Here is a 24537-nt window from a genome sequence, read left to right on the forward strand (position 1 = left end):
TCGATAAAGGTCTTGAGTATTTAAAATCACCCTGGAGGGGCCAGCCCGGTGGCACAGCGGTTAAATGCGCACGTTCCACTTTGGCGTCCCAGGGTTTGCCGGTTCGGATCCTGGGTGAGGACATGGCACAGCTTGGCACACCATGCTGTGGCAGGCATCCCACATATAAAGTAGAGGAAGATGGGCACGAATGTTAGCTCAAGGCCAGGCTTCCTCAGCAAAAAGAGAAGGATTGGTGGCAGGTGTTAGCTCAGGGCTAATCTTCCTCAAAAAAAAAAAAAAAAAAAAAAAAAACCATCCCGGAGACCCCTCCTTGACACCACCTCAGCAAGTGCAGCGGCGGCTCTCATAGGCGTCTGCTGGGCGGACAGCACCCACACTCTGTCCCCTATTCTCACTGACACAGCACCTTGAGGAGGTCTGGCCGGGGCCAGCATGACGGCTGGGTGGCTGAGGGCGAGGCTGAGTTCTGAGTCTGAATCCCAGTTCCCTCATTTACTGGCTCTGTGAGCATCTATTTCCTCATCTGCAAAAATCTGTAAAACATCAGATTTTTATAAGAATTAAGTCAGGGCCAGTCTGGTGGTGCAGCGGTTAAGTTTGGACATTCCACTTTGGTGGCCTGGGGATCACCAGTTCAGATCCCAGGTGCAGACCTATGCACCACTCATCAAGCCACGCTGTTGCAGGTGTCCCACATATAAAGTAGAGGAAGATGGGCAGGATGTTAGCTCAGGGCCAATCTCCCTCAGTAAAAAGAGGAGAATTGGCAGCAATGTTAGCTCAGGGTTAATCTTCCTCAAAAAAAATTTTTTTTAAAGAATTAAGTCTTATCTGGATCAGCCTGCTGCTGACACGAACCATGAGCAGACAATTATTACTGGGGTCGCATATTTAATTTGCAGGAGTGGGGAACTGCCACCATTAACCCTGCTAATTCTCCACACCTGCGGGACCCCCGCCACCTGTCCTGGCCTTGTTCTCAGCCAGTGGCACTGCTGCAGCCTCGAGCCTCTGCGCTGCGGGCGAAAGCAGCCTGGTTGGAAGAGCAGCCCAAACGCTGAGCCAGTGTTTTCTAGCCACGGCCCCCTGGGCAAGCCACATGCCTCACGCAGAGATCAGCCTGTCCAGGACCTTCGGGAACAGCGGGGGACATGGACTCTCCTCGTGTCGCTCCCCATGGCCCCCTCTCTGAACCTTACCCAGCTCCCATCTTGACATTTACCTTTTTGTTAAGACTTCTGGCGTCTCTCCATCCAAACGGGGTCCCAGGGGGCCCAGCTTCCGCACTAGCACCTAGTGCCACCAGAAAAGGGTCCCACAGGTGGTCCAGGCATGTGCCGGCTCTATCTTACCACTGGGTCCTCATCAGACAGACAGCTTGCCTCGAAAATATTCTCCACATCACCATGGCTAGGGCCCCCACCATACTCCACCACAGCACAGCAGGGCCCTTGAGATGACCACGGGCCCCAGTGTGACCTCCACACTACCCCAGCTCTGGTCCCCCCTCCCAGCTGCCAGGCTCTGGGGGCTTCTGTGCCCCAGCCTGGAGTGGCTGTCCTGCCTGGTGACCACCAGCTGTTAAGTGTGTCCCTCCTCTAAATGCCGGTCTGCCCCCTGGAGGACAAGGCCTGTGTCGGCTCACCTTCCAGGGAAGGCGAAACCCTTGGGCCTGGAGTCTCAGGTGACTGGCACACTCCCTGCTCTGCTTGTCAGAGCTGCAGAGGCCAGGGCTGGGTGTGTCCCTGCGTCATCCCGAGAGAAACCCTGACCCACAGTGGCACTGCTGAATACCAACTGATACGAAATCCATAGCGAGATGCGTCTACCGTCTCAGCCACCTCTCTCTGCTTCGTTCAGGTGAAATGACAGATGCACGCGATGCATGTGAGGCCCATTTATAAACCATGGTTGTCAGATCACACTGGGGCCCAGAACAGCACTTCAAACTCAGAAGGCTGCCACTGCGTCTACACAGACTGCGTTTCCGGTTTGGCTGTGGTTAAATCGTGCTTTGCTGTCACAAGCTAGCAAGAATAAAGGTGAAGAAAATGTGAACATCTTCATATTCCGGAGAATATAGGGAACCAAAGCCTCCTTCCGTTAACCGCGTGACGACCGTAAAGGACTGTTTATAGGAAACTCCAATCTACTCGCTGGATAGGATGCCGCCTGAGCCAGGAATTGTTCAATAAAGCCAATCAGATCTTAAAAAAAAAGAAAAATTAAATTTCAAAACAAATAAACAAAGGACTGTTTAGAAAACCGATGAAGGATAAGCTGGAGGCAGCAGGCCAGCCTCAGGCCTGGTCACGAGAAAGGGGAAGTGCTCAGGGCTCAGGTCTCTGTTGGAACTGGAGGAAGAGGAAGCGTGTGGGGTATGCACAAAAATGCTGCCAGGCCAAAAACATTAGCATCAAAACAGGCAGCAATTCTCATTAGTCACGTTTTAGGATGACAGCAAAATTAAGTGTGTGTGTGTCTAAGGGGATTTTAAATAAAACGTAACCTGGGTCAAAGTGATGCAACGTTCTAAGCTCTCCCCACACTCGGCGCCCCCCTAGCTCTCCCCACGGTCAGCGCCCCCCCAGCTCTCCCTACACTCGGCGCCCCCCCAGCTCTCCCCACACTCGGCACCCCCCCAGCTCTCCCCACAGTCGGCGCCCCCCCAGCTCTCCCCACACTCGGCGCCCCTCCCCCAGCTCTCCCTACACTCGGCGCCCCCCCAGCTCTCCCCACACTCGGCACCCCCCCAGCTCTCCCCACAGTCGGCGCCCCCCCAGCTCTCCCCACACTCGGCGCCGCCCCCCAGCTCTCCCCACACTCGGCACCCCCCCAGCTCTCCCCACAGTCAGCGCCCCCCCAGCTCTCCCCACAGTCAGCGCCCCCCCCAGCTCTCCCCACACTCGGCGCCCCCCCAGCTCTCCCTACACTCAGCACCCATCCACCCCCAGCGCAGACAGAGCCTCTGCCGACTTTCTGCCTCCATCTCCCCGGCTGTGAAGCGCACACAGGCCACGCTTAACCCACCACGCAGGGGTCTGGAGTCGCCCTGGACCTTCCGTCTCGTCCAGCCCTGACCACCCCCAACCGAAATGCAAGCTTCCAGTTTCCCCCAGTTTTCCATTTTGTGACACACCTCCATGTGCCTCCAGCAGAGTTACTTCCAACTCAACACCTTAGGCTGAAGTTGCCTGAAGTTTCTTCCTGTGACGTTCCCCAGTTTATGCACCCTTCATTTAACACTGCACCCAAAGATGAATCCTACCAACATAATTTGGATGTCACGCGTTTTGTGCAAGACAAATACTGTCATGTGTTGCTGGACTACGGGGTACATTCAGAGAAATGGGCCATGAAGCCATTTCGTTGTGCGAACACAGCAGCGTGTACTCAGACAGCCCGAGATGGCACAGCCTACCACATGCCTAGCCTGAACAGCCTTGATCTCAGGGAGCCACCATCGTATATGCAGTCCGGCACTGACCAAAACCTCGATGTATGGCGCATGACTGTGGGTAATTTTTTCATGACAAAATTACCATCATCTGAGAAATATTTTGCTGCTGGACGCATTCTATACTGATTGTTTTTAAGAGGAAATTTAAGACAGCATTTGTTCTAAAATTTACCAAAAAAAAAAAAAAACCCTTCATGATTCTAATAATATTTTTGATCCGTGTTTAAGGAAAATCTTTACAGACGCATATGACCCACTGAGCAAGCACATGGGTCACTCCGACCACACCATCTCTGGGCTAGCTGGTACCTCATCTTATCATTTCAACACACATTTGTAATGTTCGGTTAAAATTTATTTAACTTCCTTTTGACTTTCATTATAAAGTTAAATGATCATTTTCTGAAAAGCGATAAAATTTTTGTCTTCTTTAATCCAAGTGTGTATATGGTTCACGTTCTGTGACTATAACTTTGATAATTACAATGATCTAGTAAGCCTGGAAACTGCTACAGGACAATATATTGCTTACTATTAAGATTTCCAGGGGCCGGCCCGGTGGCGCAGCGGTTAAGTTCGCACATTCCGCTTCTCGGCAGCCCGGGGTTCGCTGGTTCGGATCCCGGGTGCGGACATGGCACTGCTTGGCAGCCATGCTGTGGTAGGCGTCCCACGTATAAACTAGAGGAAGATGGGCACGGATGTTAGCTCAGAGCCAGGCTTCCTCAGCAAAAAGAGGAGGACTGGCAGTAGTTAGCTGAGGGCTAATCTTCCTCCAAAAAAAAAAAAAAAAAGAAAAGAAAAAAAAAAAAAAGATTTCCAGAACTACTGTTGCTTTACCAGGGCTCATGTGTGCTACACTGAAAAGGGGCAGAATTGCTCAGGTTTCTCTGTAAATCACCCCTTGAGGGACAAGAGGCCTCCTGGGATCTCCTCTCGCCACTCTGCCCTGGGCTCGGGCACCTCTGCCGTGCTGTGCTGGTCACAGTGCCCCCTCACCCGACACTTCCCTCGCCACCGCAGCCCAGAAGGTGTCGACTCACCCTTGCTTCACTCGCTGACCCCTGCTTCCTCTCTGCCCCGCGGAGGCCCAGCGCCACCTCCTTTGGACAGGCTCCCCACTTCCCGCCCCTCTGTCCACGTCCCATTGGGTAGCCTTCTATCCTGCTCCTGTGTCCTCCAGGCTCGCCGTCAACAGAGCAGGCAATGGCTGGTATTCTAACCATCCTTCCTCACCTTGCTTCTCCAGACCCTCAATCACAGCCTGCACCCCAGGCTGACGAGCACCAGCTGAATGGACAGCCCCCCTCCAGGCCTTCCCTGATCTGGAACAAGGCTCCAGCCTTTGCACACTTACTCCTAAACCTACTACCTCACCAACCTCGTGTTGTGGTCACAAGGCCACGTCTTCATCTGAACTAGAAACCTCAGGCCGCTCCAGTGCCACTCCAGTGCCTGGCCCCGTGCCCGGCACACGGCAGGTGGGGGCCCAATAAGCGCCTGATGAAAGAATAACAGGCATATCATTCCTTGGGAAAAACGACTAGTTGACATTTCATTGTTTCTAAAATACAATGATCTGAAACATGAGGAAATCCAGACCTCCCAAACTAAACAAGCCTTGCAGAAAAGTTTTCCAATTATTTTGGTCAAAATTCAGGGGATTCCAACAAACTCCTGCCTCAATTACACTGCTTGTTTTCTGGGTCGGTCCTGACCCCGTCTGGAGGTGCGGGTGGGCCCGAGCAGGGCAGCTCTCTGCCAGGGCTCCCAGGCGCGAACAGCACACTGGCTGTCCTAGAATCCTCTTCCTCTGGGCAAGCAGGCAGCCCGCCGTCGCCAAGCCCGGGCCAGGTGTCACCCTTCAGGCTTCCTTAGCCTCCACACAGCAGGAAACCCAGCTTGCAGTTCTGTAGGGCCCATCACATTTTTTTTCCCACCTTTTTAAAAGCTCTAGTAAAACATACGTAATGTACAATTTACCATTTGGGCCACTTTGAAGTATACAGTTCAGTGGCATTAAGGACATTCACACTGTTGTGCAACTATCACCAGCATGCACCCACAGAACTCTTTCATCTTGCAAGACTGGAAGTCGGCCCATTCAACACTAGCTCCCCAGCTGCCTCCCCGGGCCCTGGCCCCTGCCATGTTCCTTTCTGTCCCCTACTCCCCGTGGATTTCACTACGCTCGGCACCTCCTGTAAGTGGTCCTATGGTATTTGTCCCGCTGTGTCTGGACTGTTTTATTTACACTAATGTCTTCAAGGGTCCGTCCAATTTTGGCCATTTACCATCCCCTCCTTCCTGGCACCTCCAGCCCTGTAGGCCCAACCTCAGCTTGGGTAACAGTCGCAAAGCCAGCTGTAAGCTGGACAATCTGTCTCCTGCCCCCGGGCTCTGGGAACCACAGCGCCGCCACATGCCTATTTTCTAGGTATTCAGGGATGAGGTCTCTAGCCTCCCTGAGCTATCAGTTCTTCAGGCCAAAGTGACTGTCTGATTCTTTGAAATATTCCTCAAATGACACAGCTTCCTTCCTACCCCAGCCACAGTGTGCATTATGCAAACCAGGGTGCCCACAACTCGGCAGAAGCAAGAGTCCAAGCCAGCATGGGCCCTGCCGCCCCCCCGCCCTGCATCTCTGGGCTCAGCCGCCTGGGACATGGGGTGACTAGGCGGCACAAAGTCAGTGGGCGCATCGGGGGACTTCTGCGGGGCCCAGCTCAGTACTACAGACGAGGGCCAAGATCAAGTGGTGCCACGCGTCAGGGCAGGTATGCCTAAGAATTCTTCCTGCAGAGGGAACTGCTCGTTCAAAACAGGAAAACAAATCCAGAGCGCAATCTGCAGCAGGCCCTGGGGGCGCCGCAGCTTCAGCCAAATACACAGGCTTCTCTAGACCCCTCTCCAGGGAGTTCCTGGAAAGGCGAAGGCGGCTACTGTGTTTGAGCTGCAGAAGTACACACCACTGAAATAACATGCTACCCCCCAGGCCAGGGAGTTACAACAGCCCTGGACAACAGTGGCTCCCGAGTTTTACTACAACTGTTGGAAGTGCCAAGTTAGATGTATCATAGAGAAAGAAAGGTAACTCGTGCTCATGAGAGGTCACCTGTGTAGCAACATCCATGCTCACTGTAGCAACATCCATGCTCACTGGAGGAGGGTGCAGATGGACGTGCGCTCAGTTACGACACCTCTCGAGCCCATTTAAGCATATTTCTACACGCACACATGCACGTGCATGCACAGAATGAGATGCACTGTCACTTCTGATACAGCATGAATCTCTTTCTCAATTCTCGCCAAAGACTTGTGTTCAAGGGCACTGCCCTGTGGATTTCAAACGTGAAAGCAGGAGCCAGCTGCATAAGAGGGCAGGCGGTTCTGAGACAGGGTGCTGACTTCCTACGAGGGCCGGCTGTAGCCCTGCCCTCCTCAGAGGGGGCTGACTACGGAGGATTCAGTGCAAGGCTGCCGGCCGGGTCACGTTCCCCTCCTGCTCCTGCCAGCGCGGCCTCCAATGTCAACTTCCTTGCACAATCCAGGGAGTGTAGGAAAATGACTACCACTTAAGGCACTTAAACTGCTAATGTTTTCTTTAAGGCAGGCTTTTAAAGGGTAGGCTTTTCCCACAGGAAGAAAAGGGGAGCCTCGAGTTTCAACAAACCATATCCTAGGAATCCTGATTCACATCAAGCCACAATGGAAAGTGGAAAAGTCCAGTTTTTTTAAATAAAGAGACCTATACAAAATGAAGATAAGCTTTACCCCCAACCCAATGAGACAGGCAAGATTCAATCTGACTCTCCGCATAAATAAACCTACAGACATGGCTTGTTCGTTCTCAGATGCTACCGTGTTCACAATTTTCATCAAGCAGGAGAAAACAGGATCTCATCAAGTTCTAATTCATTCGTCAAACTGAGAGGCCGCAACCGGCTACCTTTCTTTCTTTTATATGACTCCTTTTCCTGAACCGAGAGGAAAACAATAAGCGGGGGGGGGGGGGGGGGGGGGGGGGCAGACTTGTCCTTCCCAAGGGAAAATGCTGTAGGAGAACAGACGGTGCCAGCAGGAGTGACAAGCCCAGGAGGGGCACCTGCTCCTCAGGAAGGCCTGTCCCAGAGGCTCTGGGGCAGTGCTTCTGAGACCTTCCTTTAACAGTGACCCCACAACCCCACCTGATTCCAACTCAGAGAGCCAGATTCATCAGCGGCTCACACCCCCCCCCCGACGTGTGGACGGCTGGCACCTTGCCGACAGCGCCAGGCACGCAGCAGGAGGGTCGCCGGTAGTCCCTCCTCTGCGCTCAGACCAGCGAGGAAGGGCAGCCCGGGCAGCCACCAGCTCTGCAGGAAGCAGCGCGTGCTGTTTAGGCCTCAGTGGGGGGGCGGGGGGACCCACACCCTCATCCTCATTCTCTTGTCTGAGGCAGGGTTATGGGTCTTCTATCAGAACCCACCTTCGCACAAACAAAACAAAAACCAAAACCCCGACTGTTAGGTGCTACCCTCATCTCCCGTACTTGAAACTTTGGGCCTGGGGCCGAAGAAGGCACATATTTTCAGAAGTCCCCTCCAAAAAGCTGAATCGTTCAATAAATGGTGTGGGAATCCAGTACCCAACAAACACAGCCTCTCAGGTGAGGCAGAGATGACAGTGATTCTAAAGGCACTGGGGGGACAGCGCAAGATCAGCCGGGAAAACTCCCACAAGAAGAGCCAAGGGGGGCCCACCCCGCGGTGGACTGAGCAGGAGGGCCTGGGGAGAAGCAGACAGGCGTTCTGCTTTGACCTAGAATTGGATTCTTTATCTGCTCTGGATGCTCTCCAAGAGCCACTGCTGGGGACAGTGACAAGACACAATGCCACTTGTCTCATGTGTCATACATGTAGGGAAGCTCTGGAAGGAGGCCGGAAACTCGCTGCCTTTGGGGATGGAACCAGGTGGCCAGGGGCCAGGAGGGGGACAGAAATCTCACTGTCTACACTACTGTGACTTTTGAATTCTTAACTTGGTGAAAATGCTATCGATTCAAGGAAAGAAAATTTAATTTTACTTAAACACGGCGTCCCCTGTAAGTGAGGATTCACAATGATGGTGGGCGTGGTCCGGGGGCCAAGCTGAGCCACTGTAACTCTTCTTTCCATGCCCATGCGACGAAGCCTGTGGGACAGCTGACTGGCACCGTCCAGGGAAAGGTGGACGGTCCTTCAGTGCCAACCTTCTGCCCCCTTTCTGCAGCCAATCAGACATCTGGCGCATGCAGGACCAGGAAGGGAGGGGACTGTCTTAGCGTCACACCCACCTTCTCCTGTGCCACCTCACGAGCCTTCTTTCCTCCTCAGCTCAGCAATTTGGCAACACCCTTTTTAGCACCAAGGAATGACACTTGCTTCCGGTCTAGAGGCTCCTTCCAGAAGAAGAGAAGCTCATTTGGAATTGCGAGACCTGAATTCAGGTCCCAACCTGACCAGGCAAAATGGGGGTGACCTCTCCGCGGCAGAGCTCGCCGCGGGCAGTCAGACGATAGCGGGGCTCTTCACGTTTCTCTAAGCATCAGGGAGCGCACACTTCACAGAGCAGAAACCACACACAAACGGCTGAGTGTGTGCATCTGAACTGGTGCCCAAACCAGTCACCTCCTTAGAAAAGAGTGCAGCAATCTAAGTCGCTATCAGAGATCCCTAGAGCAACTGCCCAAGACGACAGCAGCACACGGGTGGGCGGGTCCAGCCCATCTCAGCTCCAGGGTCACAGAGAGAAGAAATGAGGCGGGCACCCGAGGCCCCAGACCCTGTCCTTTAACCTCCTTCACAGAACAAGATGAAAGCAGAGCGGCTCCATCACCCCCAAAGCATGGAAACAGACAAGCCCTGCCAAGTGCATTTGTCATCACATGTGCATTTAGCTGAGGATGGCAGAAGCCAACTTGCAACCAAAAATAAAAACCCCAAGACTCCAGTTTACTGTAAAAGAAAACAAACAAAAACCTTACAACTAGGATGACTACCGAAAGCCCGGATTCTTCTACATAATCCAGTTCAGGTAACAAACAATTTAAGGAATAAAATAAGTACTAGAATTTTTTTTTCTAATTTCCCAAGCCTAGGAATGCAACAGGCCAGGCCCAGTGGACTTCCATACCATACGAGGAGCGGGCTTGGCTACTGGTTATGACATTTCTACATTATTTTCCTACAAAGGATTTCTGCACAAGAAAAAAAAAGTTCCAATTAAAAATACAGGATCCAGCATCAAAAAAAAGACCGCCACACTCCACCGTATGGGGAACCAGGAACAGACACTGGTTCGGTGAAGGAGCTTGAGACTCGCACGAGAATAAAAGCGATGCGTTTGTTACTGCAGGAGCCCCACGGCATGGCGGCAGCGCCGCACACAGCAGGGCTCATGGGCCTGCCAGGGAGACACCGAAGGATGGCCCCCCGCGAATGCCTGTGGAGCCCGAGCACGCGACCAGAGGCTGCGCTCCACGCATCTCCACCCCGTCAGCCCCTGGTCTGAGTTCACACGCACAAACACTGCAGGAAGGTGAATTGTAACTTAAATATGGATGCCGCCTGTCATCACTTAATGTCTCTTAAAACGCGGCTGCAAAGTTAGAGCGGAGACAGCAGGCTGCCCAGCCCAGGCCAGGCAAGTGACCCTCTGGCGAGAGACGCTGGGACGCAGCCTCCTGAAGCCTGCATCTGCCGAAGACGTGTGTTGACGCTCAGGAGAGCCGCTCGGATCCTGTGACACGCTCGATTATGACACCATTACTCCAATCCCACAGAAAACACATGGAAAGGAAAGCCGCTACCCTTCAGCAGGCCACCAAATTACCATGTCTCTCCTCCCAGATGCCAAAGGTCGGGTCCTGAGTGCCAGCAGCACTGGCGCTGTCGGGGCACCCGAGCCTGGGGGACCCCAGTGAGGACGTGGGGGCACCCACAAGAGGTGGAGTGCAAGTGCCCAGCGAATAGGGGCAACCGCTGCTGCTGAGGCTCGCCCTGGTGGCCCTTGAGAGGGCTCGGAGGCCCCAAGCCGCTGAGAGCTCCAGAGCCCACTCCTTCCCACCGTGCTGTGGAAACTAAAAGACCCTCACTAACCCGGAAGGCCCAGGGGGAGCTCTCAGCCCCGTCACACACAGCCAATCATACCAACCAGGAACAGAGGGGCACTGCATCCCCCACTGGAAGAGCCACCACTGCACCACTGAAGGTAGACTTCTCTCTCCACCCAGCAAGAGCCCAGCCAATGAGAAACAGCTCAGCCAACGAGAAAGGCCACAGCTCAGCCAATGAGAAAAGTCACAGCTCAGCCAATGAGAAAGGCCACAGCTCAGCCAATGAGAAAAGCCACAGCTCAGCCAATGAGAAAGGCCACAGCTCAGCCAATGAGAAAAGCCACAGCTCAGCCAATGAGAAACAGCTCAGCCAATGAGAAATGCCACAGCCCAGCCAATGAGAAAAGCCACACAGTTCAGCCAATGAGAAATGCCGCAGCTCAGCCAATGAGAAAAGCCACACAGCTCAGCCAATGAGAAGGTGTTGCTGCCCTGAACTGTTACTCTCACGGAATAGACTTTCCTTTAGGACAGCCCTTCCTACTCCCCCCCTTTCTCTATAAAAGCAGCTCCCCTCCTCTGTTTGCTGGATTTGCCTATGGTTTGACATAGCATGCATATCCCGAATTGGAATTCTTTTGGCTATTCTTGAATAAACTCGTTCTGAGCTTTTTCAAGTTAACAGTGCCGTCTCAGGTGGTACTTCACTCCTGACTACAGCGTATCCTTTATCTCCCCAAGAAAGACTCCAGAACTTTCAGTGTCTACTGACACTGACTTCTGGGCAGTGGACAGCCAGCAGTGAGGGGACAAGCCCTCCCACCTCCATCTTTTCTGGGGACCACAATAAAACTACTATGGGAATCCCAATCGTTATTCCGGGGGTAGGGATCGTTATTCCTGCACACTTAGTTCCTCCTCTGAGCACCACCTTGCAGCAACCTTTTCCATGTCCACCCTCCCCGCTGGGCAGCTGTGGGGTGGAGGACACCACATCTTCCTTCTGTGTCCTGAGACGCCAGCCCTGTGATTCCGTAGGTCCTCCAACGCAGCTGACCTGAAAGGCCAGAGAGGGGGAGGTACAGGACTCACAGTCTAGAGATCCATGCGGAGGGCTGGGGATTTAAGCTGAAATCACGCAACATCTCTATGCTCCGCGTGGCACACAGCCCACTCGCCACAGCAGACAGAAAGACAGGGCCTCTGTGCGAATGGATGGCCATTCTGGGAAGGGCTATAACACACAGCAAAACTACTACTTCCACTGCCACAAAAACAAGATAGCTTACCTAGTGTGCTAAAACAGAAATATTTGCCAGACACGGCCCAAGATTTAAACATACCCAATTTCCCTCCCCAACAGGTCAACTCAGCTACTTGAGACTTTCGGCCCCAACTTCATCAAGGTGGGCTCCAAGTGTACCCAGGCCATCCAGGGGCCACGAGGAGGTTCTGTTTTGGGTAAGGTGCTGGCTAGTAACACCTGGTTTTTAAAGGCCTTTTCCCTGGGGACCGCTACAGTGTTTCTCCCGTGCGTCATAGAAGCAAGCAGGTCTGAGAGGACTCGCTATGCCTGGGGTGGGAGCAGCACCCTCCTGGACCTCCTCAAGAAGATAAACCAGGTTTCTGGGCTTTGACAAGAGCATGTGGACATACCAGGTGGCCAAGGTGCATCATCTTCCCCTTCACCAACAAGTCATGTGTTCACTCCTTCCACAAGCTCAAAGTGAGCCTCTCCTGGGTGCCCAGCTCCGCGTGGGGCACAGGGTGCAAAGGCAAGTCCGAACCTGCCCTGAAGGGAGTCGCAGTCTACGGAAGAAGGGGTGCTACAGGAACAAGTCATGGGAGGACCATGCTCCAGGTGCCCCTAGGAGCATCCCAGGTGCTGAGGAGATGTGCATGTGCTGACCACGGCGAGTCTGAGGACAACTGGGCATCCTCGGCAAGCAGGGACTCTAAGCAGCTGGGTTCACAAGCCTGGCCCGGGGATAGGCCATATTTCATCACATCTAAACTGCCACCCACTTTAGAAGTGATTGACTAGGACAGATGTGGGAGTCATCCAGCACGACGGGGTCATCCAGCGGACAGAGCTGGACACTGAAGGGGCTCAGGATGGGGCCTGGACGTGACAAGAGCAGGCTGGGTACTAAGTACTTCAGTATAAACTCTGTTCCAAACAATTCATACATATAAGCCCTGTAGGTGTTTTCAGAAAAGAAAGAGATGCTGGTATCCATAGATGTAAATAAAGCTACAAAGACGTAAAATGGCAGGTTCTAGGATTCTCCAAGAGCCAACATTCGGTTGGGAGGCGGCCCCCCTCCCAACACCACAGAGGAGCAGGGCGGGGAGGAAGTCGGGGGTCCTGTGCCACTTGAGCAAACAATGCAAATGAGAGAAACCAGAAACAGACCTTGAATCATCACCATAAAGACAAGGGTTATAATTCACCACAAAACTTGATCCATGGAGAAACAAAGAGGTGCTGGGCGACCCCACCCCCCCAGCCTTTGTCCAGACCCAGCTTCCCTTGGCCCCCTAGCTCCCGCCTTCCCAGGGGCTGGCCCAGGAGGCGGCCTCCGAATCCTGAGCATTGGGCCTCCCCACAGCAGGCTCAGCATCTGGAGCACACTGAAGGCACCCGAGGCGACGGCACAGAGGCGCCGGGACCCAAGGGCCAGCCGGGAGCCCAGACCATCATCTATCCCAACCTGGTACTTTACAAAGAAACAGCTCAGCCTCCAGAGCACCTTGCAAGGAGCTCCAGGGAGGCCAGTGCGGAGGAAGGCGAGAAGAAACAAAGGGGTCCAACCCCAGTGTTCAGGACACTAAACAACCAGTAGGCATGGAGGGCCTTCCCAGGCAGAGGAGCCTGGTCTGTGAGCTGGCTGTCAACAGCCACTAAACCCCAGTACCACCACAAGACGACAGGCAGTGAGCAGAAGGGACTTCGCCATGAAGCAAAGTCAGGCACCACAGCTGCGTCTGTGCCACACACTAGGGCTCGGGCTCAATCAGGACAGTCACTTACATTTTAAGAGCAGAAGACAACATATCGATTGGTATAAACACACTCATGATAGGATGGTACCAGTTTAATAACTTTAGAAAACTGTCAAAGATAAACGTCATGCATATTCTCAATTAGCTGGCTACTCCTGGATTAAAAACAACTTTTCTGGTAATCTTTACTATGGCAGAGTTTGAAATTAATTACATCTCGTAGTTTTCAGTTTACTGATTTTCAATGGGAAAGTTTTCTTCGGGGAATCAATCTTATGAAAGAGACAGGGCAAATGTGCTATTGTTCGATATTTCAAAACACAACCACCTAGCGGCCGGCCCTACGGCTGAGTGGTTAAGTTCGTGCGCTCCGCTTCACTGGCCCAGGGTTTCACTCGTTCAGATCCTGGGCGTGGACATGGCACTGCTCGTCAGGCCATGCTCAGGCAGCGTCCCACATGCCACAACTAGAAGGACCCACAACGAAAATATACAACTACGAACTGGGGGGATTTGGGAAGAAAAAAGCAGAAAAAAACCCAACAACTACCTTATAATGTAAGATTTTATGCTGAGATATCTATCAATACAAATATGTTTCTTCTACAGCCCTTCCACACCCTCTTCTAACCTGATAAATAAGTTAGGTAATGGGAAAAATACACAACGTTCTGAACTATAAAGGAGAAAACAGTGCAGTCAAATACTAACAGAGCACGCGCATTAGTTCTCTGCACTTAGTGTCTAAGAAACTCCCACTCAAATCAGAGAAAATGCTGATCAGTGTACTGGCTCTATGAGTGTCATTGAAGTGCGACCCTGAGACATAACTCGTGCCCTTGTCGTCTGGACTGAAAGCCCATCTGGGAACAACTCTCGTTGAGCACCATCCCTTTAACCTGGGAAATACCCCCATCCACCAACCCGGCTCTCCTGCTGAACACGGCTGTGCACTGCTCAGGGTCAGTAAGGGTCACTTATCCCCTAGGGTCAGCCTGCCACAGCCACCTATTTACTACAATTCTCCCATTTTCAATCATTATTTCTGGAAGCTTCTATGGAACAGAGGTTCCTACAACTTTCAACAGCTACCTTTTAATAGATAGTATACGTATAACTCACACATACAACAAATCACATGCCACATAGTGGCTTACAACATTATCATCTCACAGTTTCTGTGGGTCAAGAAGCCGGGCTTGACTGGGTGGTCGGGCTCAGGGTGTCTCCCAGGGCCGTGGTCATCTCAAGGCTCACGAGGGGAAGACGTGCTGCTGGGCTCACCAGCTCCACTGACGGGAGGAGCCGGTTATCGCAGGTGGAGAGCCTCAGGCCCTCACTGGCTGCTGGCTGCAGGCCTCCCTCAGGCTCTGCCACACGGGTCTCTCCAAGAAGGCAGCTGGATTCATCAGCGCGTACAAGCCAACGAGGCAGGAAAGCGCTTTCCGAACCGATGGAAGTCACGATCTTTAGTACCTTAGTCACAGAAGTGACATCCCCTCACTGTTGGCATATTGTTGGTTAAAAGAAAATATTTTGTTAAGTTTATCCGTAAGTGTTTAACTTTGTTATGCTGTTGTACTGTTTTAACTTCAGTTTAACCTCAGAGCAGGGGACTGCATACAGGGGGTGGGGATCACTGGGGCATCGCAGAGGCTGCTGACCACAGCAGGGACCCCGGGGACTCTGGGATTGCATTTATACTCCTTGACCTCTCTGGGTAACAGCGCTTTTATTTATTAGGAATAAAATAATTTCTAGTAAATGCTTTTATTCGGAAGGAGAAATCTAAAAAACCGTGCTCCAAGCTTGACCTTAAGAAACTAGAAAAAGATCCTATTAAAACCAAAGTAGGCAGAAGAAAAAAATGAACATAAATTAATGAAATAGGAAATGGACAAACAATAGAGAAATCAATGAAAAAAAACAGCTGAGTCTTTGCAAAGATCAATAACATTGATAAGTCTTTAACCAGACTGATCAAGCAATAAAGACATGATATAAATTACCAATATGGGGGGGAGAGGGAGCATCACTCCAGACCTTACAGACATTAAAAGCTACTAAAGACTAACAAGTGAGTTTAGCAAGATGGCAGGAAACAAGGTCAATGTAAAAATATTGCTATATTTTCATATAGTGATTTACCCTCAGAAACTGAAGTTAAAACAGTACAACAGCATAACAAAATTAAACACTTACGGATAAACTTAACAAAATATGTGTGAGACCTACAAACTGAAAATCACAAAACATTTCTAGGAGAAAGTGAAGACCTAAACGTATGGAGACAATATACCATGTTCATGGATTGGAGGATTCAATACTAAGATGTCAATTCTAAATTAATCTATAGATTCAATGCAATTCCAATAAAAACCCAACAGGCTTTTTTTTTTTGGTAGAAATTGCTAATTCTAAAATTTATATGGAAAAGCGAAGGACCTAAAAGAACCAAAATAAGTTTTAAAGAGTAAAATCAAGTCAGAGAACCGATATTTCCTAATTTCAAGATGCACTACAAAGCTAGAGTAATCAAGGCACTGTGGTATTGAGGACAGACGACTAGATCACTGGAAAAGAACAGAGTCTAGAAACAGACTCACACATATGGGGTCAGTTAACTGCCGGCAAAGGCGCATGGAATTCAATGCGAAAGGATAGTCTTTTTACAAATGGTGCTGGAACAAGTGGATTCCATGCCAAAGGGAACGAGGACCCTTCAACTCCTATTGTACACAAAAATTCATTCAAAATGGATCACAGACGTAAATTTGAGAGCTAAAACTATAAAACTCCTGGAAGAAAACAAGAGAAAATCATTACGACCTTGCGCCAGGCCAAGATTTCTTAGTTAAAAAAGGAGAAAAATATCGACGTGCCAAATTTCATCTAAATTAAAAACTTTTGCTTTTAAGATACCATTAAGATAATGAAAAGGAAACCACAGACTGGGGTAAGATATTTGCAGACTTGTATCTGATAAAGGACTCTTATCAAGAATGGATAAAGAACTCTTGTAACGCGATGATAACTTGAAAAGCAAAAATTCTGCACCCACATTTCACCTAAGAAAACACACGAATGCCTGATAAGCACATGAAAAGACGCTCAACATCAGTATTCACTGGGGAAACGTAAGGATGCAGGAGTTCAGGACCTCCTGAACTGCTAGAGGGAATGGTTTTCTCCTATGTAAGGAAACCTGTACTCACCGTGCGACCAGCAATCCCACTCCTGGGCATCTACTCACGAGAAATGAGACACAGGGCCACACAGACTTGCAGGCGAATGCTCAGAGCAGCTTTATTTATAAAAGCCCCCAAATGGAAACCACCCAGATTCCATCAGCGGATGAATGGAGAGATGAGGGGATATGTCCATTCAGGGGACCACCAGTCAGCACTGAAAAGGAATGAAGTACTGATTTGTGCAGTAGGAATGGAGGAATCCACCACAAAAGCAAACGTTACATCAGTGACACCAGACTACACAGGTGCGATTCCATTTATACAGAATTCCAGAAAGGGCAAAACTGGGACCCAGGCAGGCCGGGGGTGGCTGGGGGTGCCACGTGAGGGGCCACTAGGGAGCCTTTCGGGTAAAGAAAATATTCCCGGCCTGAAGCGTGTTGGCTGCTGGACTACTGCAGACCTCTATCAAGCGGATCAAACTGCCCACTTAGACTGGGAGAATGTTACTATTTCAAGACCAGCTTCAATAATTATTAATACACAAAATCCAATAATAAACACTGTGCCTCTGGGTAAGGTAGACAACTTTTAAAGAAACAGACTCAAACCAGAGAAAATGCTGATCAGTGTACTGGCCCTATGAGCGTAACTGAAGTGCGACCCTGAGACATAACTCGGGTCCGTGTCATCTGGACTGAATGAAAGCCCATCTGGGAACAACTCTCGTTGAGCACCATCCCTTTAACCTGGGAAATACCCCCATCCACCAACCCGGCTCTCCTGCTGAACACGGCTGTGCACTGCTCAGGGTCAGTAAGGGTCACTTATCCCCTAGGGTCAGCCTGCCACAGCCACCTATTTACTACAATTCTCCCGTTTTCAGGCATTGTTTCTGAACGTTTATATGGAACAGACGTACCTACAACTTTTGAAAGCTAGCTTTAGTATATAGCATACGTATTATACTACGCAGTAAAATATATTATGTATTATCCCAGACTATCTAAAATCGATACAAGTTTCGTGTCATACGTTAAATACTCAAAACTAAACAATGAAATGCACCAAGTTGTACGGAAATTGAGACTCCCAACCTTAAAGTGTGAAAATTCCAAGGAGCCATGTTAGTGCTAAGGTTCTAAGCTGTGATACACATAACGCATCACAAAGAAAACTGGGCAGGAACAGCTCCCAAATCTCTATTTATGGTATCAACTTATTTCTCAGTGACCAGAGATTCTGAATTTTGTCTTTGTCACCATAACCGTAAGAGGTGATCCATAAACTGAATACGGGCACCTGATTCTACCCACCTCGGCTTAGTTACAACTGCTTTTGTAATGACCTCAACTGCCATGCCAAACCCAGGTCCTTACAACGAGGGGACAAAACAAAAGCATAGGATAATTAACTGCCACTGTACTTCTCCCTCCCTAGGGTCTGGCCCAGTTTCCTGAACACACCAAGCCTTTCTCTCTCGAGGTGCCCTCTCCCCACTGCCACCCCGAGCCGCCCGCTATGCGAGGCTCCCCAGCCGGCCTGGACGGGGCGGGCATAACTCCCTCCAGGGGTCTGCATCTCCCCCGTTCCTCCCTCTCACAGCACCGTGAGAGCAGCGCTCACTGGTCCCGTCCACCCCCTCAACCATCAGACAGGGCAGACGTGGCGTCCTGTCCACCCCCAGTGCGCTGACATGCAGCGAGCACTGCAGGAATGTGAGCAGAAGAAATGCAGAGATGACGAATACAGAGATGAAGAAGGGAACAGTGGCCTATGCTATCCACACTCCACAATCCCAAGCTCTCCAGAAAAGGCTCTCCCCGGTCTGGGGCCTTGTGAAGCCTTCTCAGGACAATATTTTTAAAGATGGGAAATAAAACACAGGATTACAAAGGGAAAAACATGTTGAAATACAGCAACCCAAATAGAATAATATGCATGCTTCTTTATTAACATGTTAAACGACAAGGTGCAGACGTGGGTACAGGAACTGCTGTGACTTGAAACGGCCATGAGCATAAGCGGAATTTCTAGCCACCTGCCACAGCCAATGGGAGATGAAGTCTGTGCTCTCTGACGGCAGCGGGGCCAGTGGACCCGCTCATAACTGAAGGAAACGCTGCATTCTTCAGATCCATACACTTAAACTAACTGCTCCAAACAGTGGGGTTTAGTTAGAGCTCACCAAATAAGAAACGCTTTATTATGTTTGAAGAAACATTCCTAGAACAAACAGAGTAAGTAGATTTTAAAAATATTTTACTAGGCACATGTGGAATTCTAGAATGAAACTGATGCTTTTACATAGCTTGGCCCCTGACCCAGATCTCTTACAAGTTGGAAAATTACAGATTTTTAAACTTCTTTAGACAACAGGGAAAACTGAAACACTGCAACAAAATTCTTAGGGTCTAAGGCACCCCCAGTGGTCATCTGGAAGGGACAGCAGTGTTTTCACAGACTACGCTTGGTAATGCTAACCTGAGTGTGACTGTGAATTACAGTATTTCTGGGAATACCCCGTCATTCAGCCACTTAAAGTCCACAATAAACTCAGATTTAAGTCAACAACAATGGCCATCAGCTAATAATAAAGAAAATAGTTATTCAGTGTTTCCTACAGCCAGGCATTGTGCTAAGCCTCCTGCCCAACGAGGGGCTGCTCCACAGCTACCCTCACTTTACGAGAGGGAGCTGAGTGACATGCAGGGAGGTTCGCCAGCTGGCCCAGGATGACACACCTGGCGACCACGTCCAGGAGGGCTGGGGCACCGCAGCAGGCACCTCGAGGGAGAAGGGCGCTTGCGCAGTTACAACTCATCACCGCCGACTGCACACACGCAAACACTCAACCACCATCTTGCCGAAACTCGTCACTCCACGTCAGCATCTGAGGACCACCCCCTCCCCAGCCCGTTTACAACGGGAGGAAACGGCCAGAGCAGGCTGGAGGGAGAGAAACCAGGACACCAGTTCCCAGGGCTCTTGACGCTTCTCGGCCCGTGGTGCGTGCTCCGCGTGCCGATGTTCGCACGTGTGTTCGCACCGCCTACGCCGATGCTCCGTGCTAAGGCCTCCGAGGGTGCAGGCCGACTTACCAATCTGCAACAGGATCGGCGTGACCAACGCCGTCTCCATGGCGTAACAGAACTCCCTGCCAAACATCACGGCCCCGTGCATGACCCACAGGCGCACGGGGACCCGGTCTATGGAGCCCTCACTGCCGGTCTCATCGCGGGCCTCCGCCGAGCTTCCGTGTCTCTGCAGGGCCGGGAGGGGCACAGGTGACTCTTGACCTTGCATAGATTCTGAGTCGGCATTCTGCGGAGCCATTTTCATTACCACCAAAAATATATATATATTTACTCTATATAAATAAGACTATCAGATATCTTTAAGGATAAATTAAGACGTCTTCTCTCTCTGCTTCAGTTGTGTTTCTCCGGCAAGTAATACTTATATTCCTCTTTGTACAAACAGATATCTCACAACTTCTCACAATCAGATGAGACACGCAGCAAAACAAAATGATTTTTGGTTGGATTTGAAACATATGGCTTGCTGGTTTACTGCGAATTAGAGTTAAAAATCCATAATTGCCATTCAGTTAATACCAGTTTCATCATTATTATTGAAGAGGTGCTGAAGTTATTTTTCTTGCTACAGAGAGGTGGGAAGGTGACACAAAAAGGTGGTCCACCGTTGCTCCCCATCGAGTGACTGGCTGATCTGCAAAAGAGGAAAACAACCCCACCGGAGAGTCAGACGGGGGCGGCCACCCTGCGGCCTGCCACCCCCTAGCAATCTGGGCACCCCATGGGACTGGCCGGCGGTCACTTAGGAGACCACGGACCTCGGATTGCCTCAGTTCTCTGTGCTTATTCTGAGTCGTCTGTGGAAAAAACAAACCCTAATTTCTAGAGAAACGTTTTTTGTATGGAATTTAATCCTGGGCAGGACAGAGAGAGACAGCCAAGGGAAGCCTGGCCAGGGGCAGTGAGCAGACAGAGAAGCGGAGCGCAAAGTGCCCGCTCTCCCCACGTACGGCCAGCGGGCCCAGGCAGGCGGCGGGGACCCTGCGCCAGGAGGGCGTCTGGGGCCCCTTGAGGTCCGCAAATATCAGGATGGGGAGTGAGGGTGGAGGGGCTGGGGAGGCAGGGAAAGAGTGAAAAAGGAAAGGAGATGCTGCCTGGAGAGGCGGAGGAGGAAAGCGCACAGTGGGAGCTAGGCGGAGCAGGAATGGGGCGATGTGCCGCCTGAAGAGGGAGCTTCAATGCCCACCCAAAGGCGGCTGGAGTCAGACAGTGGGCCGTCTCCAGCGGAGCGGCCTTGACCTCTTCAGATTCCAAGACCTGAATACCAGGCCTAGGGGTTCCCGGACTCCCGACCTGCACATAGCATTCCCAGGGGGCTGTGCAACCCTGCCCCCCAGCGCTCTGTTCCACCGTCCTGGGCCCTGTGACCCGGCTTGGCGACGTATTCTCCACCTGGATGAACGCCCCACAGGAAAGCGTCGAGTGCTAAGAATCTTAACTAGAAACGTTCCCTTAGAAGGGCTTTCAGAAGATGAGGTCCCTCTCTGCCATGCAAGGAAGATCCAGGACGCAGGCACACAGCTGCCCCTTCCAGACTCGGGCCTCCAGGCCCCGGGGCTCCGTTCAATCAGAAGTGCACTCAAATAGGTGACCTTGAAATCACACAAAACGGTGTCCACGTTTTATATTAAGGTAGGTCTGTGAGCTGATACCTTACCAAAAAGGTTTCACAACTGGTTTAAATACAAATATTTCTAGTTTATGTTCAGTTCACCAAAGATGATCTGAATTAGCCCCTTCTCTCTTTCTCCCCAGAAGGGACCAGAAACTGCGGGTCGTCTTCATTCGGTCCCCCCTCGGGAGCCCTGCGGCGGTGGGTCCCAGCTTGGCTGCTGGGCGAAGCTGGAGCTGCTCCCCGCCGGAGGCTCCCCGAGGCCCCCACTCGCAATTCCAGCGTTCCAGCGCCTTCTCACATTCTTTTTCTGGCTGCAATTGAATCTTCCCTGGGAATCACAGGTCCAAGCACTCCTCCCTGTACATTTGCCTCGGGTGTGCCCCAAATTTCACTACAATTCCACACTGCAGCCCTTTCTTGAGATTTCTCCCAAATTTACCAAGTGTCCTCTAGCATATAATTAATATCTCAATTAAAACCAGTGTTTCCAAACTGTCACCCTCCTACAATCTTCTTTAAAAACTTACTATGAAACTATTTTAACATATACAAAGTAAAAAAAAATCATATAAAAAAAATCAGCCGGTGTTAAATCCCCAACCTTCTCCTGCTCTTCCTCCAGCCCACCTTTCATGTGATTCCTAAGACAAAAACGTCACGCTCTTCCTTTTTGTCAATCTTACACCAAGATAGGGTCAATGATTTTTAAATGCCTTTTCCACCAGATAGGATGGATCATTTTTATGTGACAAAAGTGTATCCAGACATGATTTAGAAGTCTAAATTAGGGGCCGGCCCGGTGGTGCAGTGGTTACACGCGCACGTTCCGCTTCGGTGGCCCGGGGTTCGCTGGTTTGAATCCTGGGTGCGGATATGACACCTCTTGGCAAGCCATGCTGTGGCAGGCGTCCCACATATAAAGTAGAGGAAGATGGGCACAGATGTTAGCTCAGGGCCAGTCTTCCTCAGCAAAAAGAGGAGGATTGGCAGCAGTTCGCTCAGGGCCAATCTTCCTCAAAAAAAAGAGTCTAAATTGATCAGCTGGGCTTTTGGCAGGAACAACAGTAACCAGTTTTCTAAGAAATCCTAACGACTTAATTATGAACGCCAAACTCTCCTGTCTCTCTGCCCCCGTCCCACCACTGTATCCATCCCGAGACTCAAGTCTGAGTGAAGCAGTCTCTGCAAAGAGTCATTTCAGCAACAGCCAAAAATCAGGCAATAAAGCTCTGTAGCAAGTACACTCCAATTATTTTAAGGCAACGGTTCTCAAATGGGGACAGTTCTGCACCCCCGGGGACACTGGGCAAGGCCTGGAGACATTTTTAGTTGTCACAGCTTGGGTGGGGGGTGCTACTGCATCTCATGGGGGGGGGCCATGGGTGCTGCGCAGCATCCTACAGTGCACAGGACGGCCCCCAGCAGCGAGTGACCCAGCCCAAAATGTCAACCGTGCCAAGGCTGAGAAACTCTGTTCTAAGGGTATTAATAAAAAGGAAAAAAGTTTTCTTTAAAAATGCTGAAACTCTTAGCACATTTTGAATCAATCAACGAGACCATCATTACAAATTCAACTTCACTACCACTTTTTTTACTGAATCGGCAGTCTGTTCAAAGCAGAACAGGGAAATGCAGGTGAGCTCAAGCTGCAGGCCCCCGCGAAGGGGGGGTGGTCTCTAGGGTCAGGTCTGTAGGAGGGAAAAGGGTGCGAGCTCCTCCCTCGCCAGTCAACTCGCCTCCTCCACAGGGAGTGGCATTTCTGGGTAGCTTATCTTCAACAAGAAAGTAGAGTAAGAACCGCTGGGAGCTGTAAAGAAAGCCAACCGTCGTGGCCTCCTGCCCATCTGCTCAGACTCCGGGTGCTCATCACAGGCCTCCGGCTGCGTCTGCTGAGACGTCCGAGGAATCGGCTAAGAGCCCTAAGCAGGATGTCTCTCTTACCTGGAAAGCTGAGGGGTGTAGAGAACTGGGCTCTTAGGGAGCGAAGGTGCACGCTCACAGAGCCATCAGATCAGCACAAGAGGGTCTCCTCTAAAATGGAAAGTCAGCTACCACATTTGAATTACTCTTAAATGTCTGGAGCTCCCTACTGCATTTCTGAAAATGGTCCCAGGTCGGTCTTTGGAAGAGCGAGAGAAGAGGAGGGAGACAAGCAGCTGGACAGTCCAGCTCACGGGGCTTCCCCAGGGCCAGGACCTCCCTCACCTGTGCGTCTCCACGCGCTCAGTCAGGGGCAGGCAGCCACTGCCCAGCCAGCGCAGCCGCCTAGCTCATCAGCAGATCTGTTCCACACCTCCAGTGCCCCTGAGTTAGGCTAACGGTCCAGGGAACCTGCATTTCTAGATGCACACACAGGTCCCACTTCAACCTTGGCCCGTGCACAGTCTTCTCAAAGAGGGAAACCTGCCACAGGCTGTGGCACGCGTCTCGAGGGCCCCCGCCTGGGACAGTGCTGTGACTCAGTCCGCAGTCTAGCTCCTGTCCTGACACTGTTTCTGGGTGGCAGAGGGAACGAACCATCCTTCAGGGCAGGATGCCTGCCTCCCTCTCGCTGTGCCCTTTACTCTCTCTCCCAGAGCTCACCCAGCTAACCTCGGCCTGCCCACGGCTCTCACCCTCGCCCTTTAATCTGGCCCTGCCAGCTCTCCCAGTCCGGTCTCCTGCTCCACCCCTTGGCTCTCCCACCTTCAGCTCAAGCCCCACACCCTCAAAACTCTTCTCCAGGCTCAGCCCTCGCCTGCAGAGCAGATGTCCCCCTTGTGCAAAGGGCTCTTCCAGCAACTGCGCTTGGGGAACACAGTCCTGCCCCAGGCAGTGAGGAGCTCCCGTGGGGGATCCCATCCCCCAGCTGTCATCTGCTGTCACATCCCCCACTGTGCCTGGCCATATGGCAGGAGCCCAGTGAGGTTACTGAGAGAATGAACAAATGAATGAATGAATGATGATAACCAGCCAACCAGCGCGTCCTCGGGACTGTCTGCACTGGAAAGCCACCCCCACGCCCACCACCCAGGCCCTTGGGTGGCCGGCTGCCAGGGTCTAGCCTCACAGCACGCTCATGAAGCGGTGGGAGCATAGCGTGCGGTTCA

General features: G+C 51.3%; 1 protein-coding gene across 6 annotated transcripts in view; it reads right to left on the bottom strand.

Annotated features, from left to right (window-relative positions):
* The window catches only part of SLC45A4 (solute carrier family 45 member 4), a 128943-nt gene that overhangs the window by 64854 nt on the left and 39552 nt on the right, over positions 1–24537 (bottom strand). For 3 of the 6 annotated variants that reach the window (XR_011543277.1, XR_011543276.1, XM_070631095.1), the window contains exon 2: positions 19837–20467. The exons of the other annotated variants lie outside the window; for them this stretch is intronic. Coding sequence is in view for 1 of the 3 variants with exons in the window: in XM_070631095.1 (XP_070487196.1) it covers positions 19837–20077 (241 nt within the window). In the remaining 2 variants the exon portion in view is untranslated. The remainder of the gene's footprint in view (positions 1–19836; positions 20468–24537) is intronic. 6 annotated transcript variants of the gene reach the window in all.

This window comes from Equus przewalskii, chromosome 8 (genome assembly GCF_037783145.1).
Source record: "Equus przewalskii isolate Varuska chromosome 8, EquPr2, whole genome shotgun sequence".
In the NCBI taxonomy this organism is placed as follows: domain Eukaryota; kingdom Metazoa; phylum Chordata; class Mammalia; order Perissodactyla; family Equidae; genus Equus; species Equus przewalskii.